Below are 12,914 nucleotides of genomic sequence, written 5' to 3'. Positions count from 1 at the left end.
GGAATGCACAATCCCAACAAAAATAATATTGAGTTAATAAACAGTGCCAGCTCATACTGGTTCAAAGTAATGAAAGGTATTAGAAGTTATTGTCTCATTTCAGCTTTCCAGCAGTATCTTTTCTTCAGGAAATTTAGATTAAAAATATCAACAAATCCACTTATCAATACAGGGACACTAAAATGTGCTGGCATTATATAGTTAAGCATAAATTACTTTTTGTACATTCTCCTATTATCACCCAAGTTTCTCAAGTCCCCTGAAGTCCAATAAAAGGCAAACTTTCAGCACTCCTATAGGGAACCAAATAGGAATGACTTCTGAAGCCAGAAACCTCAAACTCAAACTGAGAACAGGGCTTTTATACTCTCTCTAAAACCAGTGTCCTCACCCTGAAGCACACTCTGGGTTTCCAGATTCAACCTCTGAGCTTTGAGTAGTCTAAAAAAGCCTTTTACTCTGATACAAATACATAAGGATGTCTTCTTTCAACCATCTTGAGTTAGCAAGGACCTACTTAGCACATCTGCTCTCAGGGCAAATTGTACTAAACCGTATGCGTGCACATGCAGAAGCTCTTTATTTTTATGACATATTTGCTAAGTTTGCTTTCTCAAAGCTAAAATTCCTGGGTGGGGAACTGGTACTCTAGTCAGTCAGTGAAAGGTTTACCATCACTTCTAAATCAGGCCAGCAGAGGTAGAAATACAGTATCTTCATAACAACCTGCAGCTGCATTGCTGGAAGGGCATCCCACAAACACACCAACATCTCACCAAAAGCAAAGCAAAACAAAACAAAACAAAAAACCAAAAAACCTGCCAACTGGAAATGGAAGTAATGTCAAAGTTCTGACAAAGCAATAATGTAATTATTTAAATATCTGGTAATATCTTTCAGGGATGTATTCTTTGGACCAAAGATATCTTTTGTGATTCCCTGCAACAGTCAGTGATGGACATCGAGTCTGCTGGTGAAGACAACAGACATCACTCTCCAGTAATGCAATAATGCTGTCCAGGGGCAAAACAAAGCCACCACAAGCAAAAACAAAACAAAACAAAACACTTTCTAACCACAAGACAGTGTCTCTGTTTACATTGTAGAAAAATTTCCTTTCCATACATACCTTTGTAGAATCTCAAATAGGTAAGGAATTATCTTTTTAAATTTGGTAGCTGCCCTAATGGTGTAAGAGTGTACAAGGTCTTACTGCATCCTCTAGCAAAAAAGCCTAACTCATGTTACTCAGCACAACATTCTCAACTAGTTTTAATAAAGAAACTCCAAGATTAAGAACGTGACTCTTGTAGTAACCTAGTGCAAATGCAGCTTCCTGTATTGCTTTATTGCCTTCACACAGTTAGTGTTGTTTTAAGATGAAGTTACTCAGTCTCTGGTGCTTCTGCAAACAGGCTCCCATGTTCTATTCAGATATCTTAAAATACATGCATGGACAAAAGGCAAACTTTCACTATTTATATTTGAAAATTCTACTGGAAAAAATAATTCAATACTCCCATTAATAGTACAAAAGCACACTTAGGCCTTAATGATGTCTAACTGCTCAACTGTATTAACTATGCAATCTGTGAAACCTTAAACTGCTTAATCTTAACATTAAACATTTAAAATACTAGAACAGTTACAATAGTGTGTGTATCTATATTCAGAAAGACTATATTCAGGATTGGACTAATGCAAGATCTGTTAAGGCAACATAAAAATCCATACATAAGCAGCTTTTGTTTGAAATACAGGACCCCAAAATTGAGTTGAAATGCTGGGTTTTTATTTTTAAGTTAGCCCTGTAAGGAAATAGCTAAGGAAGTGAAGACAAAGAGGTATCTCAAAATATTAGAAGCAATCATCTTAAGAGGTATCCTGCTCTAGGCTGTAGATACAGTCACCTCTCAACACCTGCCAATACCAATCACAGCACAAAAGAAAACCAGCCAAAATTCATGTCCCTTCATAAGATTAAGGAAAGCCACCTGAACAACACAGGCTTACAGGCAGTAAGCCTGGCTTACTGTCTTACAGATAGAGAAACTCTTTAGCTATCAAGTTAGTCATATGGAATGTGTGTAGTACTTAAGTAATTATTTAGTCTTTTCCACCCCAAAAATGTACTTATTGTTCAGCTAATAATCTTACACCTTTACACCACAAAAACTGCTACCACCGGTTTACCAGATTTATGTCATGTACAGTATGAATTATCACAACAACTGTTTTTCTTCCTCTGTTAGTAAAGGAGGGTTGGCTAGTGGGTGTGTGTGAGGGTGATTATACATAGCTAATAATAAATGTTTCAAGTAAATCTGTGTGTACTGTTTTTGCCAAGTAATTCTTAGGCTTCTGACTGTTTAACACACACTTTGTGTCACCAGGCTTTTATTTTTAAGCCTGGTTTGTGTTATTATTCCTGAGTAATTTGGGCTTCTTATCAAATCATCAATTAAGGATAAAGAAACCCCCACAAATCTGACAAGCCACAGTCAAAATATCCCAAGTCAGTGCTGTACTAAGAAAACATATGGTATCTGCTCTTGTGCAGAATCCTCTATAGCTTCTAGAAGAAATAAGGGCATGTAACTTCTGTTGTTTCTGCCATCTAGTTTCCACACAAATCATGTTGCATATGCCTGGCATTCACAGCTTTCCAAAGCAGCAGTAGCAAAAAATAAAGAAGGCAGATGCAAATTTAGTAGTCAAATTAATAGGTGATTTTCAGTTACTTTCCTTCCACCACTCCTGGCTAAGGAAAATCCACAAACCACTGGAGAAAAATGTTGTGGCTTTCCACACGCAGAAGGATAGGATCACCTAGGCTACTTCCCATATAAACTTCCTTTTGTTTCTCTCCCCATTCTCCTTCCCTCTCAAAGCTTCTTCTACAGGTCCTGCTGGGACTAGGTGAGAATGTTCACTCCTGCCATGCACTCAGAGAAAAAGTCTTTCTCCTTCAGATGTCCCATCCACAGGCATGTTCCCTGGCTGCCTCTCTAACAAGTACTTTGAAGGTGAAAATCTGAATATGTGCAAAGGATATTTAGCAAACAAACTTACAGTCACTGTAGTGAAATGGGCACTAAAGCATCTCTTTGAAGGAATACCAATTTCAGCTGCCACATGCTAGATATGACTAACTGCCCTGAACTTAGGCAAACACTGCAGAACTTTTTTGTGGAAATATGTAGGACAGTGCAAGTGTAAGAAATCACATTATTATTCTCCTAACATTATTTTTAGCATGTGTTTATTCAGTATATAACCAAAAAGTCCACTTGAAGTTAATAGATGAGAGGATATATTTTTATGAATTAATATTGTTCTTTCCTACTAATTGAAAACAGAATGTCCCGTACTAAGGTCATTTTTGTAGTATAATGATCAGATACAACTGTAACTGTCACCCTGTGGTAATTTTCCTATGTCTCTACTTATTTTGTATCATCTCATGCATTCTAACAAGCCTGAAGTATGTTAAAATACTGCTCAAAAGATACTATTTATTGTTTAATGGAGAGAAGAACTGGAAGAACTAATGGAGAAAGCTACTGGGAAGGCAGCCAGTTTTAGGTTATGGTTTATCATCATTCAGTGCTAAACAACTATCACAGGTCAAAAAAGCAAAGCTTCCAAGTCAACCACCCTTGTCCTTAGGGGGGACCTCAACTTGCCAGAAATCAACTGGGAGCAACATACAGCCAGCACAACCCAGGCCAGAAGATTTTTAAGCCACCTGGCTGACAGCTTTATGGAACAGGTCATAAGGGAGCCAACTCGGAAGAATGCCCTCCTTGATCTGCTGGTTGTCAAAAAAGAGGATCTCATGAGTGGAGATTGGGGATCATCTCAACCACAGTGACCACAAGGTGATTGAGTTTAAAATCTCTGTTGACAAGAGGAAAACTGTTCACAAAACTTCAACACTGGACACAAGAAGAGCAGACTTCAAGCTGCTTAAGGAGCTGCTGAGTCAAGTCCTCTGGGAAAATATTTCTGCAGGTTCTGGGGTTCATGGGTGCTGGTCACTCTTTAAACATCACCTCCTAAGGGCACAGAAGCAGAATACCAGCTTGGCTGTACAGGGATTCGCTCTTATACATTAGGCAAAAAAGGAAGGTGTATGCCAGTGAAAGCTAGTTCAGGTGATGTGGAAAGAATACAGAGATGCTGCTAACCACTGTAGGGAGAAAATTTAAGAGGCCAAAGCCCAACTGGAGTTGAAACTGGCCAGAACTGTGCGGGATAATGGACCAAGGGGGCCTCAACGCCCGTAACTGGAGGACCACGACTGCAACAAGGATCAACTCTTAGCTGACCCTGAACTTGTGCGGGATCTGCTGCTACAGTTAGATCCCTGCAAGTCCATGGGGCCTGATGGGACCCATCTGAGAAACCGCAAAGAGCTGGCTGATGACATTGATAGGCCTCTCTCTGTGATTTTTTGGAAGTCCTGGGAACCTGGCGAGATCCCAGTTGAGTGGAAGCTGGCTAATGCTGTTCCAGTATTCAAGAAGGGCAAGAAGGAAGATCCTGGAAACTACAGGCTAGTCAGTCTAATTTCAGTGCCTGGTAAAATTATGGAAAAGATTATTCTAGGAGGTATTGAAAAACACCTGGAGGACAACACAGTCATTGGTCACAGCCAGCACAGGTTCATGAAGGGAAAGTCTCGCTTGAGAACTTAAAGAACTTAAATTCTTTTTATGATAAGGTAACTCACCTAGTTGATCAAGGAAAGAGAGTGGATGTAGTATTTCTGGACTTAAGCAAGGCTTTTGATACTGTCTCTCACAGTATTCACTTGGACAAAATGTCTAGCATGCGGCTGGGGAGTGACACTAAATGGGGTAACATCAGGCTGGTGACTTGGTCACTCTTCATCTTCATCAATGACTTGGAGACAATACTCAAAGGAACTCTAAGCAAGTTTGCTGATGATACAAAAATGGGAGTATCTGTGAACTCCCTAGAGTTCAGAGAGACTTCAACAAGTCAGAGAACGGCAATCACCAAACACATGAAGTTTAACAAGGGCAAGTGCCAGATTCTGTACCTGGGACAGGGAATGAGTGGCTGGAGAACAGTGCAGTGGAGAGGGACCTGGGGACCTTGGTTGATGGGAAACTGAAGATAAGCCAGCCAGGAGGGCCAACTGTGCCTGAGGTGCCTCAAGCACAGAGGTGATTGTCCCACTCTACTCTGCACTGGTGCTGCCTCACCTTGAGTACTGTGTGCAATTTTGGGCATCACAATATAAAGACATCAATCTATTGGAGAGTGCTGAAAGGAGAGTCACAAGGATGGTGAAGGGTCTGGAAGGGATGACTTGTGAGGAGCAGCTGAGGTCACTTGGATTATTCAGCTTGGAGAAGGGGAAGCTGAGGGGTGACCTCATTGCAGTCTATGGCTTCCTCACAAGGCGAAGAGATGGGGCAGGTACAGATCTCTTCACTCCTGTGACCAATGACAGGACTCAGGGAAACGGCAGGAAGCTGAATCAGGGGAGGTTTAGGATAGATATCAGGAAAAGGTTTTTTACCCAGAGGGTGGTTGAGCACTGGAACAAGGTCCCCAGGGAAATGGTCATAACACCAAGCCTGCCTGAGTTCAAGAAGCATTTAGGTGATGCTCTGAGGCACCCAGCATGAATCGTGGGGTGCCCTACACAGGGACAGTAGTTGGACTCAATGATTCTGATAGGTTCAACTCAGCATATTCTATGATTCTATAATCCTAGTTGAAGTGATACCAGCAAAGCAGCAATTTTCAAAAACCTCATGATATTAACACTGAGCAGATTAGACCATAAAAATATGCTTTGTCATTTTTCCCAAACTAAGAAAAAGCTTTTCAACATCTGATAAGGTTAAGAGCTGCAACAAATGCTAACTGAACATGCTGAAGCTGTGTCCTTCTCTGCTTTAAGATGAGGGATCTTCTCCCTTCACCTTTCCTTCAGCCTACGTGCATAGCTTGAAGGAGAAAGAAACCATATTCCATACACTTCACATTTAGACTGGCACAACCATTAAACAACAAGACAAGAACTCATTTAAAATATCATGTTCAACATCAAACTTTACTAAGATATTGATTTAAAAGTATTGCTGGATATTTTTCTCACATGTCACCATGAGTTTCAACTTGGTTTTGGTCGGTTGTTTTTATTTAAGCAGGTCTGAGCTAATGCATGCATTGAAAAAGTATAATATGACTATTAGGAGATACCATATTGACCGAGCACGAACTCTTGTCTTTCATCCTCCAATTAATTTCATAGCCACAGCCTATACAGGTGAATGGAAAAGCCAGCAGCTAAAGGATTTCTTACCAAGTGGAAGGATCTCTCAGCACACTAAGCCACAGCAGTTTTTTTCATGCGTACTTACAGCTTTGAAATTTGAGAGCTGCATTTTTTTTTTCTTCATTTTAATATAGGAGCAGGAAGGTCTCGGTGCTTAGCAGCACGTATCCCAGAGATGACAAGATGAATTAAAAAAAAAACAAACAGTCAGACACCCCTCCATCAATTCTGGTTTCCAGAGGGGAAAAATCAAAATGTTATATAGCCATTTCCGCCCAGCTAACAACTGGAGCTGTCATTGAAAGCCTTTTACCTCAGGAAAAAGTATCTATCGCCAAGTCTGCTACAGCTATTTTTTGCTTTTTTTTTTTTTCTTTAAGGCATTGCATCATGAGAACTTGAAGTACATTCATAAATATAACCTTGGCACACTTTAATTGAAAAATATTTTAATAATATTACATCATCAGTCAAAACTTAACTATTAAGTACAAGTAACTCACTAAATAAGTTACAGACACACCCACTTGAGCAACAATATCAGTGATATTTATTTAAAATACTTTTGCTGAGGAAATTTGTTTCATAGAGATGGTTTTCAACCAAATCAGCAAGGTTATGAAAAATAAAACAGAGACAAACTCTCTGGGGAGAAAAAGTTAAAAAGAAAGCTTCTGCATATCAACAAAAACCCTCAGTCTTTTCATTTGTGGCCTGAGTTTCAGTCCCAACCTTTTCCGTCTAATGAACCCCACTATCCATCTTCAGATCTGGTTTGTTCTTGTCGTTCTTCACCGAGTAGATGAAATATGTTAAGGTGTCCTTTTCATTCACTGGAATTGTCCTAAAATGGCAGCCAATTATCTATAAAGGAAGAATGCAAGGAAATTAAATAACCACCTTATATGCAGAAACTGAATATTCAGATTTAAATCTACTACATTAAAGTTTAAAAGCTTGATCTAGAAGCTTAAAAAAAAAAAAAAAAGGAAAAGTTACATTGCTTTAACAGGTAAACAGAAACCATTTTATTAAGAACTATGAATCAAATATAGCAGATTGTACCCTAATTTCTTAAGTAAAAAAAAAAAATTCGGGGGGGGAAAAAGTTATCAAAACAAGCATTGGAAGTACCATTACATCTGTGTAATTAAAGCTTGACTCTAAAGCAAGTAATAACTATAGACTAGCAAGAGAACTACAGTACAGAAATGAGAGGCTACTGCTCATTATCGATGCTGGGGGTTTGTGCCTGTATTAAGTAACAAATAGAACATCTAAGACAATACAAGAATCTTTAAGAACTATAATTGAACATGCTGCACTTCAAAACAGAGCTATCAATGAAAATTCACCATGCTGTAACCACTAAAACATTACAATCTCTAACCAGTCCTTGAGTCACTTCTGTAATTTCAGAATTCTTTCCTTTCATCAAATACCAGCTTTAAAAAAAAAACATGCAAAATACTATACCTGCCTGAGTCTATTCTCTGGGTTTTTTGCAGAATATTTTTGTCGATTAAAATTAGCAAGTGAGAAACATTTGACTGCTCATGAAACTGCCACAGGACAGAATTAAAAATGTTTAGCCTAGTTAGCAAGTTAGAAAGCCTTCTAAGCCCCACCCCCAAAAAATTCAGAGAGAGTCCTTTGAAGTGGGCTTTAAGTGACAGGTAGAGGAGTGTCTATTGTACATTAGAGCAGGTTACTAGGGATCACATGCACTGTAAGCTAAAGAATTTATGCAGCTACGGCTCACAAGTACCTGCAGGTCACTCAAAGCACGCAACAGAGGAAGCTTTGCCTATTCTCATCAAGCAGCATAGGAAGCATAAGCTAGTGCAAATACCTGATGAGATGTGCCTAAATCAGACCCTTAGAAATGCCAGTTTTACAGAAAAAAAAACCTGCTCGTGTTTTTTCAAGTCACAGCCTTGTAATTCAAGAGCTAGTTGTATCTCAACTCACACACAAGAAAAAAAATGACTGATTTTACATACTTACTTGTAGTGGCAGTAGCACTATTCTGTTATGACTCAGCTTTGAGATCTGCCACACATAAAGGAACCTTGCCTTTAATTCACACAGATGAAAGGAGAGATCAACAAATCACCTGCACTGAAGTACAACTGCACAGAAGTGAAGCAAGTGCAGCTGGACCTCCCTGTTAAGAGAACATCACTGACTCTCCCATGTATTTACATCAGCTTGCTTTAACTGCACCTTTGCAGTGCAGAATTCTCTTAAAATGACACTCGCATACAGCAAAGATGCTCACATAGAGCTGTTCTCGTACACATCTTCAGTGCCTTTAGAATTATTGAAAAAAAAATGAATTTCATGAAGTTCCATTTTTCTGATGGCAGATCCCAGTGGGACTAATTAACATAATCATCAATAGAAGCCTATTTTTTTGCTTTTCATACTTTACATACACAGAAACACCTAGGTTTGCATTAACTAGCTTTATAAAGCAAAGTCTGAACCTTGCTAGAACTTCGCTGTCACCTCCTCTCAGTTTCTAGTTGTTTTCAGCAGGACACTTTGGGCAGAGGCATGACTGATGCACAGACTACACACCTGTCATTCTAGGATATTTAGGACACACAGATCACCTTACTGTTACAGCACAGTATTTCATGTTTTTAAGCAGCACACACTGCTTTCAGAAGTTAAGAGTCCTTCCTCCGGAAAGCACTTTTACTTTTGATTTACTTGGCTCAGAAGCTGTGGCCTATGAAGGAAGCTAGATAAGCAGTTAGTTCCCTTTTGTTCTTAAAATCCAGATTACGTATGCTCTTCACGCAAGGATCACATTGTACAGAAAATCACATGCCATAGCAAGTTGCATTTTCTATTATGGAACAAACACTTATACATACTTCAACAAGCTGTGCTTTGTTAAGGCCTGGTCTGGTCTGTAGCTTGAAGTGTCTTTTGTACCTTCGAAGTGTGTTTACTTGTAACTGATATAAATCAACCTAGAAGAAAAGGAGGGGAAGGGAGGAAAACATTTGAATGTAACTGAAAAGGATTCAGTCATTAATAGTTCACCTCTCAAAAACATTTTGGAATCTCACAGACGTGCAAGTGTAAACCATCAGCTCAGAAGGTCTCAGTTTGACAAAAAAGAAATCCAAACTCCACCCTGCACCTTCCAACAGAAAGGAAAGCAGCCCTGCTCAGTTTAAGAGCATTTTATTTTTATGAAGCATGGCTCTGCCTTCCGTTAGCCGTGGACAACACTTGGAACTCATTATCGCACTTTAATCAGTTCTAGCTTTTTTGTTTGTTCCCCAGTTCAAGCGTGATAACACAAAGCTCAGTAACAATTTTCATATAACATCTGTGAAAATGTTGTTTCTAAGGAGACCACTATATTGTGATTTCAGCCATTAAATTTTAAACAAGTTGCATGCAAGATACTGCACATCTGCATCATGAGATAGCACATACTAGAAGTGGGAAAATGTCTAGAGCACAAAGTTTTCTTGGCTTAAAGTGAGAGAACAAAACAGCTGCTCTTGCTCTCAAATCATGTCCCTGCTACATAAGCACAATGCAGGAATTACGTGCATGAGCATAGTTGTCCAAAACTATTTTTCAGCACCAGTTGACAGTTGAGAGAATTGCATAAGATCCTCTTAGGGATATAAATACACAACCTTGACCCAGTACTCCCTCAGTTTTGAATCCCATGAACTCTGATGAACTGTCACTTCTCACAGCAACAGCTTACCCTCCCACCCTCCTTGTAAGAGAGCTTAATCAGATGACTGAGTGGGAAAGCTAGCTGAGAAAGCAGGCCAAATGAGAAATTCTGCTAGATCAGTTGCAATTACAGTAGTATACTCCAACCTCACTACATTAAAGATTGGTTAAAGCATTCACTTCCACTTTCAATTAATTTAGCAGCTTCCACTATAGTATATTTGAAGAACAGCAGTGGTACTGCATACTTATTAACCTGGCCACACTGGATGTGATTCCCCTTGTGTGACAGAGGATGGGTATCCTTTAGTGTTCAGAAGCTTAAACAGTACAAACTCCACTTCCAAAGTCACAGTGGGCAACCCACATCCTAGAGCATCATGCAGAAGAGTAGCAGCAGCTTTCCAAGTCCTGGAAGCTACCAGTATTGCAGATGTCCCCTCCTCTCCTGTAGGAACCATTTCTAACAAGTAATGATGGTCATGACAGAGAGGGAAACAGGAGGGCCTTACAAGTCTTCAGGGGAAGGGTATTTTTTTTTCTTAGTAAACTGGATAGCAACTGAAAATAAAGAAGGTCAAGAGCCAATGGGCATCTAAGGCATACAGTAATCATATGGGATAAACATACTGCCATTGTCCAAACAGTCAGCTGAAACTCCTCAATAATACTTTCCAGGCAGTTTTCTTTCCAGCAGTAGTACAATAACAAAAAAGGTTGCTTTATTGTTCTAGAAATATCCATCAGTTGTGACATGTTTTACAATTCTCGCATGAGAAAACAAAACAGGCCTGCAGGAGAGCTGTAACTGCCACTGTGCCAGACTGCTACCTGAAGCCACACAGAACTTCCTAAGAAGGTATCCCACATACTGAACAGACAAACATCCCAATCCTCTAAAATCCTCTTAGCCAGAGCCTTCAGACAGGAGCCATGTGCCTTTAGGCAAGGACTCCTGCACAAAGTGTCATCACTTATGCTGCTGGTATCGGCAGACACTGACCATAAGGATGCCATTAACACTTGCAGAGCAATTTCTGAAGAATGCTTAAAAACAATCCCTCCTAGAAGTAAACAGGTAGGCATGACACCCTCTGCTTAAAATTAACACACTGAACAGCACCTGCCAGGCTGTAGCAGAAATAATCCAAAGCACGTGTAAGAAAAAGAGCCTTAGGTGCAGTCACTCCCACTACACTATGCAAAAGCTTTGAAGGCTGCAGTTCACTTTTACAATGGGTGAGGTTTCACTGGTCTGCAGTGGAGAAAATGGGTCTGAAAAGCACAATCCCTCTCCACTCCTTTCTAGCACAGCTCCCTGAGCATCTTCTCCCTCAACAAGTGATAAATCCAAAGAACTACCATTATTAAACTTTCCTCATTAAACTAAGGCAACAGAGTAACTGCAAGAGCCATCTGCCACACATTTAGCACAGAAGGGAAGGATCCGAAGGATGGGGCAGCAAAGCATTTATATCCCAAGTCCTGTGTGCAATTCCCTTCAAGTTGTCAGCTTCTGCAGAAGACAGAGTTTGCTGATCTGTAGCAAAGCATCTTCCTGGAGAGGAAGGACTAAGAAGGAGAAAGTTCAAAACAGCAATTTTCTAAGAAAACCAGCAGACACTTAAAAATAAACTGGAGAATCTTTTAAATTCTATTCTGAACAATTAATACAGAAAAAAATACCACAAAATTAAGTTAATTTTTGTTATATTAAGAATTGAGTGAATCAAGAGTCTTCCCTTTCCCACACATCCTCAAGAAAGGAGAGTAGGAAGAACGGGAAGTGCTATCTATGCAGACTTGGTAGTCCATAAGAAAAGCTTAACTCAACAATTAGCAAAAAAACAACTATTTAACTACCTCTGGGGTGTCGATGTCTTGCACCGGTGAGTCACCATCATCATCGCTGCCTTTCCTCTTCCTTCTGTTTCTCACACTCTGAATTAAGTTTTTGTGGAAGTCACAAATGTACAGATGTCTTGCCTGGAAGAGTAATACAGTGTCTTTCCATCAAATCCACATAAATCTCCCAGACTTATGACATACATGCATGTACAGAGACAAGCCTTCAGCAACCACAGTCACATTAACCGAGCTGAGGAAGGTTTTCTGCTGGATAATAAAGTGCTGTGCTACAGATCCGGCTCGGCCCAGAGGACGCTGAAGTGCTGCCATCGACTGATTCAGTAGTAACAGGCTGCAGAGACACAGGAGAACAGCCCTCCCTCCAGCTACTCATCGCTATTCAGGGATCGGGAAGCAAACAAACACACAAGCTTTCGGTTGTTCTTTGGAAGGCAAAAAGCAAGCTCTCCTTTCACGCTGGCTCTCGTTTCCCATCTGTATCCTCCCCTCGTTGTTTTTTTACTTTCGCTACCTAGGCGAGGTCAAGCAATACGCTTTTTTTGGTAATTATTAAAAGTTTCCCTCTGTACGCATCAGCATGCTTTGGGAGAACGGCAGAACTCACCTACGGGTAACAACCCTGAACGTCAGAGTTCTGCGCTCCAATGACCACGAAAACCCGGAGCTGCGTTTAGGGGACCGCGCTTGCTGGGCTAGGGACCCCCGGGTGGAGGCGACGTACTGCGGAGGTCCCCAGGGGCGCACGGGCTGGAGTGGGGGGCTGTGGGGGACCCTCGGGGTGCACAGAACCGGGGTGGAGGGCTGCAGGGCTCCCTCGGGGCGCACAGAACCGGGGTGGAGGGCTGCAGGGCTCCCTCGGGGCGCACGGAGTTCTGCCCGAGCGCGGAGCAGCCCAGCCCGCTGCCGCGCGTTTTAAGCTGCTCTGCCCCCGCGCCGGGAAACCCTCCCGCGGTGCCGGGCTTGGGCAGCCCCCGAAACGCCCGGGCAGCCCGTGCCGCAGGCGGGCGGGGGG

The 12,914-nt window shown here is 41.0% G+C and overlaps 2 protein-coding genes across 2 annotated transcripts in view; one reads left to right on the top strand and one right to left on the bottom strand.

Annotated features, from left to right (window-relative positions):
• Window positions 1-955, top strand: part of SCRG1 (stimulator of chondrogenesis 1) — a 1,964-nt gene extending 1,009 nt beyond the window's left edge. The window contains exon 2 of the mRNA XM_009995947.1: window positions 901-955. Coding sequence (XP_009994249.1) covers window positions 901-955 — 55 coding nt within the window. The remainder of the gene's footprint in view (window positions 1-900) is intronic.
• Window positions 956-6,846: 5,891 nt separating this feature from the next.
• SAP30 (Sin3A-associated protein, 30kDa) lies at window positions 6,847-12,211 on the bottom strand. The gene is made up of 4 exons (XM_009996005.1): window positions 12,083-12,211; window positions 11,897-12,019; window positions 9,205-9,303; window positions 6,847-7,183 (listed from the first exon to the last, which is right to left on the bottom strand). Exons 1-4 carry the CDS (start codon window positions 12,209-12,211, stop codon window positions 7,061-7,063), a joined length of 474 nt encoding a protein of 157 aa, XP_009994307.1. The 3' UTR covers window positions 6,847-7,060.
• Between the last annotated feature and the right edge of the window lie 703 nt (window positions 12,212-12,914).

This window comes from Chaetura pelagica, unplaced genomic scaffold, assembly GCF_000747805.2.
Source record: "Chaetura pelagica isolate M959 unplaced genomic scaffold, ChaPel_1.0 scaffold142, whole genome shotgun sequence".
Taxonomy (NCBI): Eukaryota; Metazoa; Chordata; class Aves; order Apodiformes; family Apodidae; genus Chaetura; species Chaetura pelagica.
This window is presented reverse-complemented; position numbering and strand designations above follow the sequence as displayed.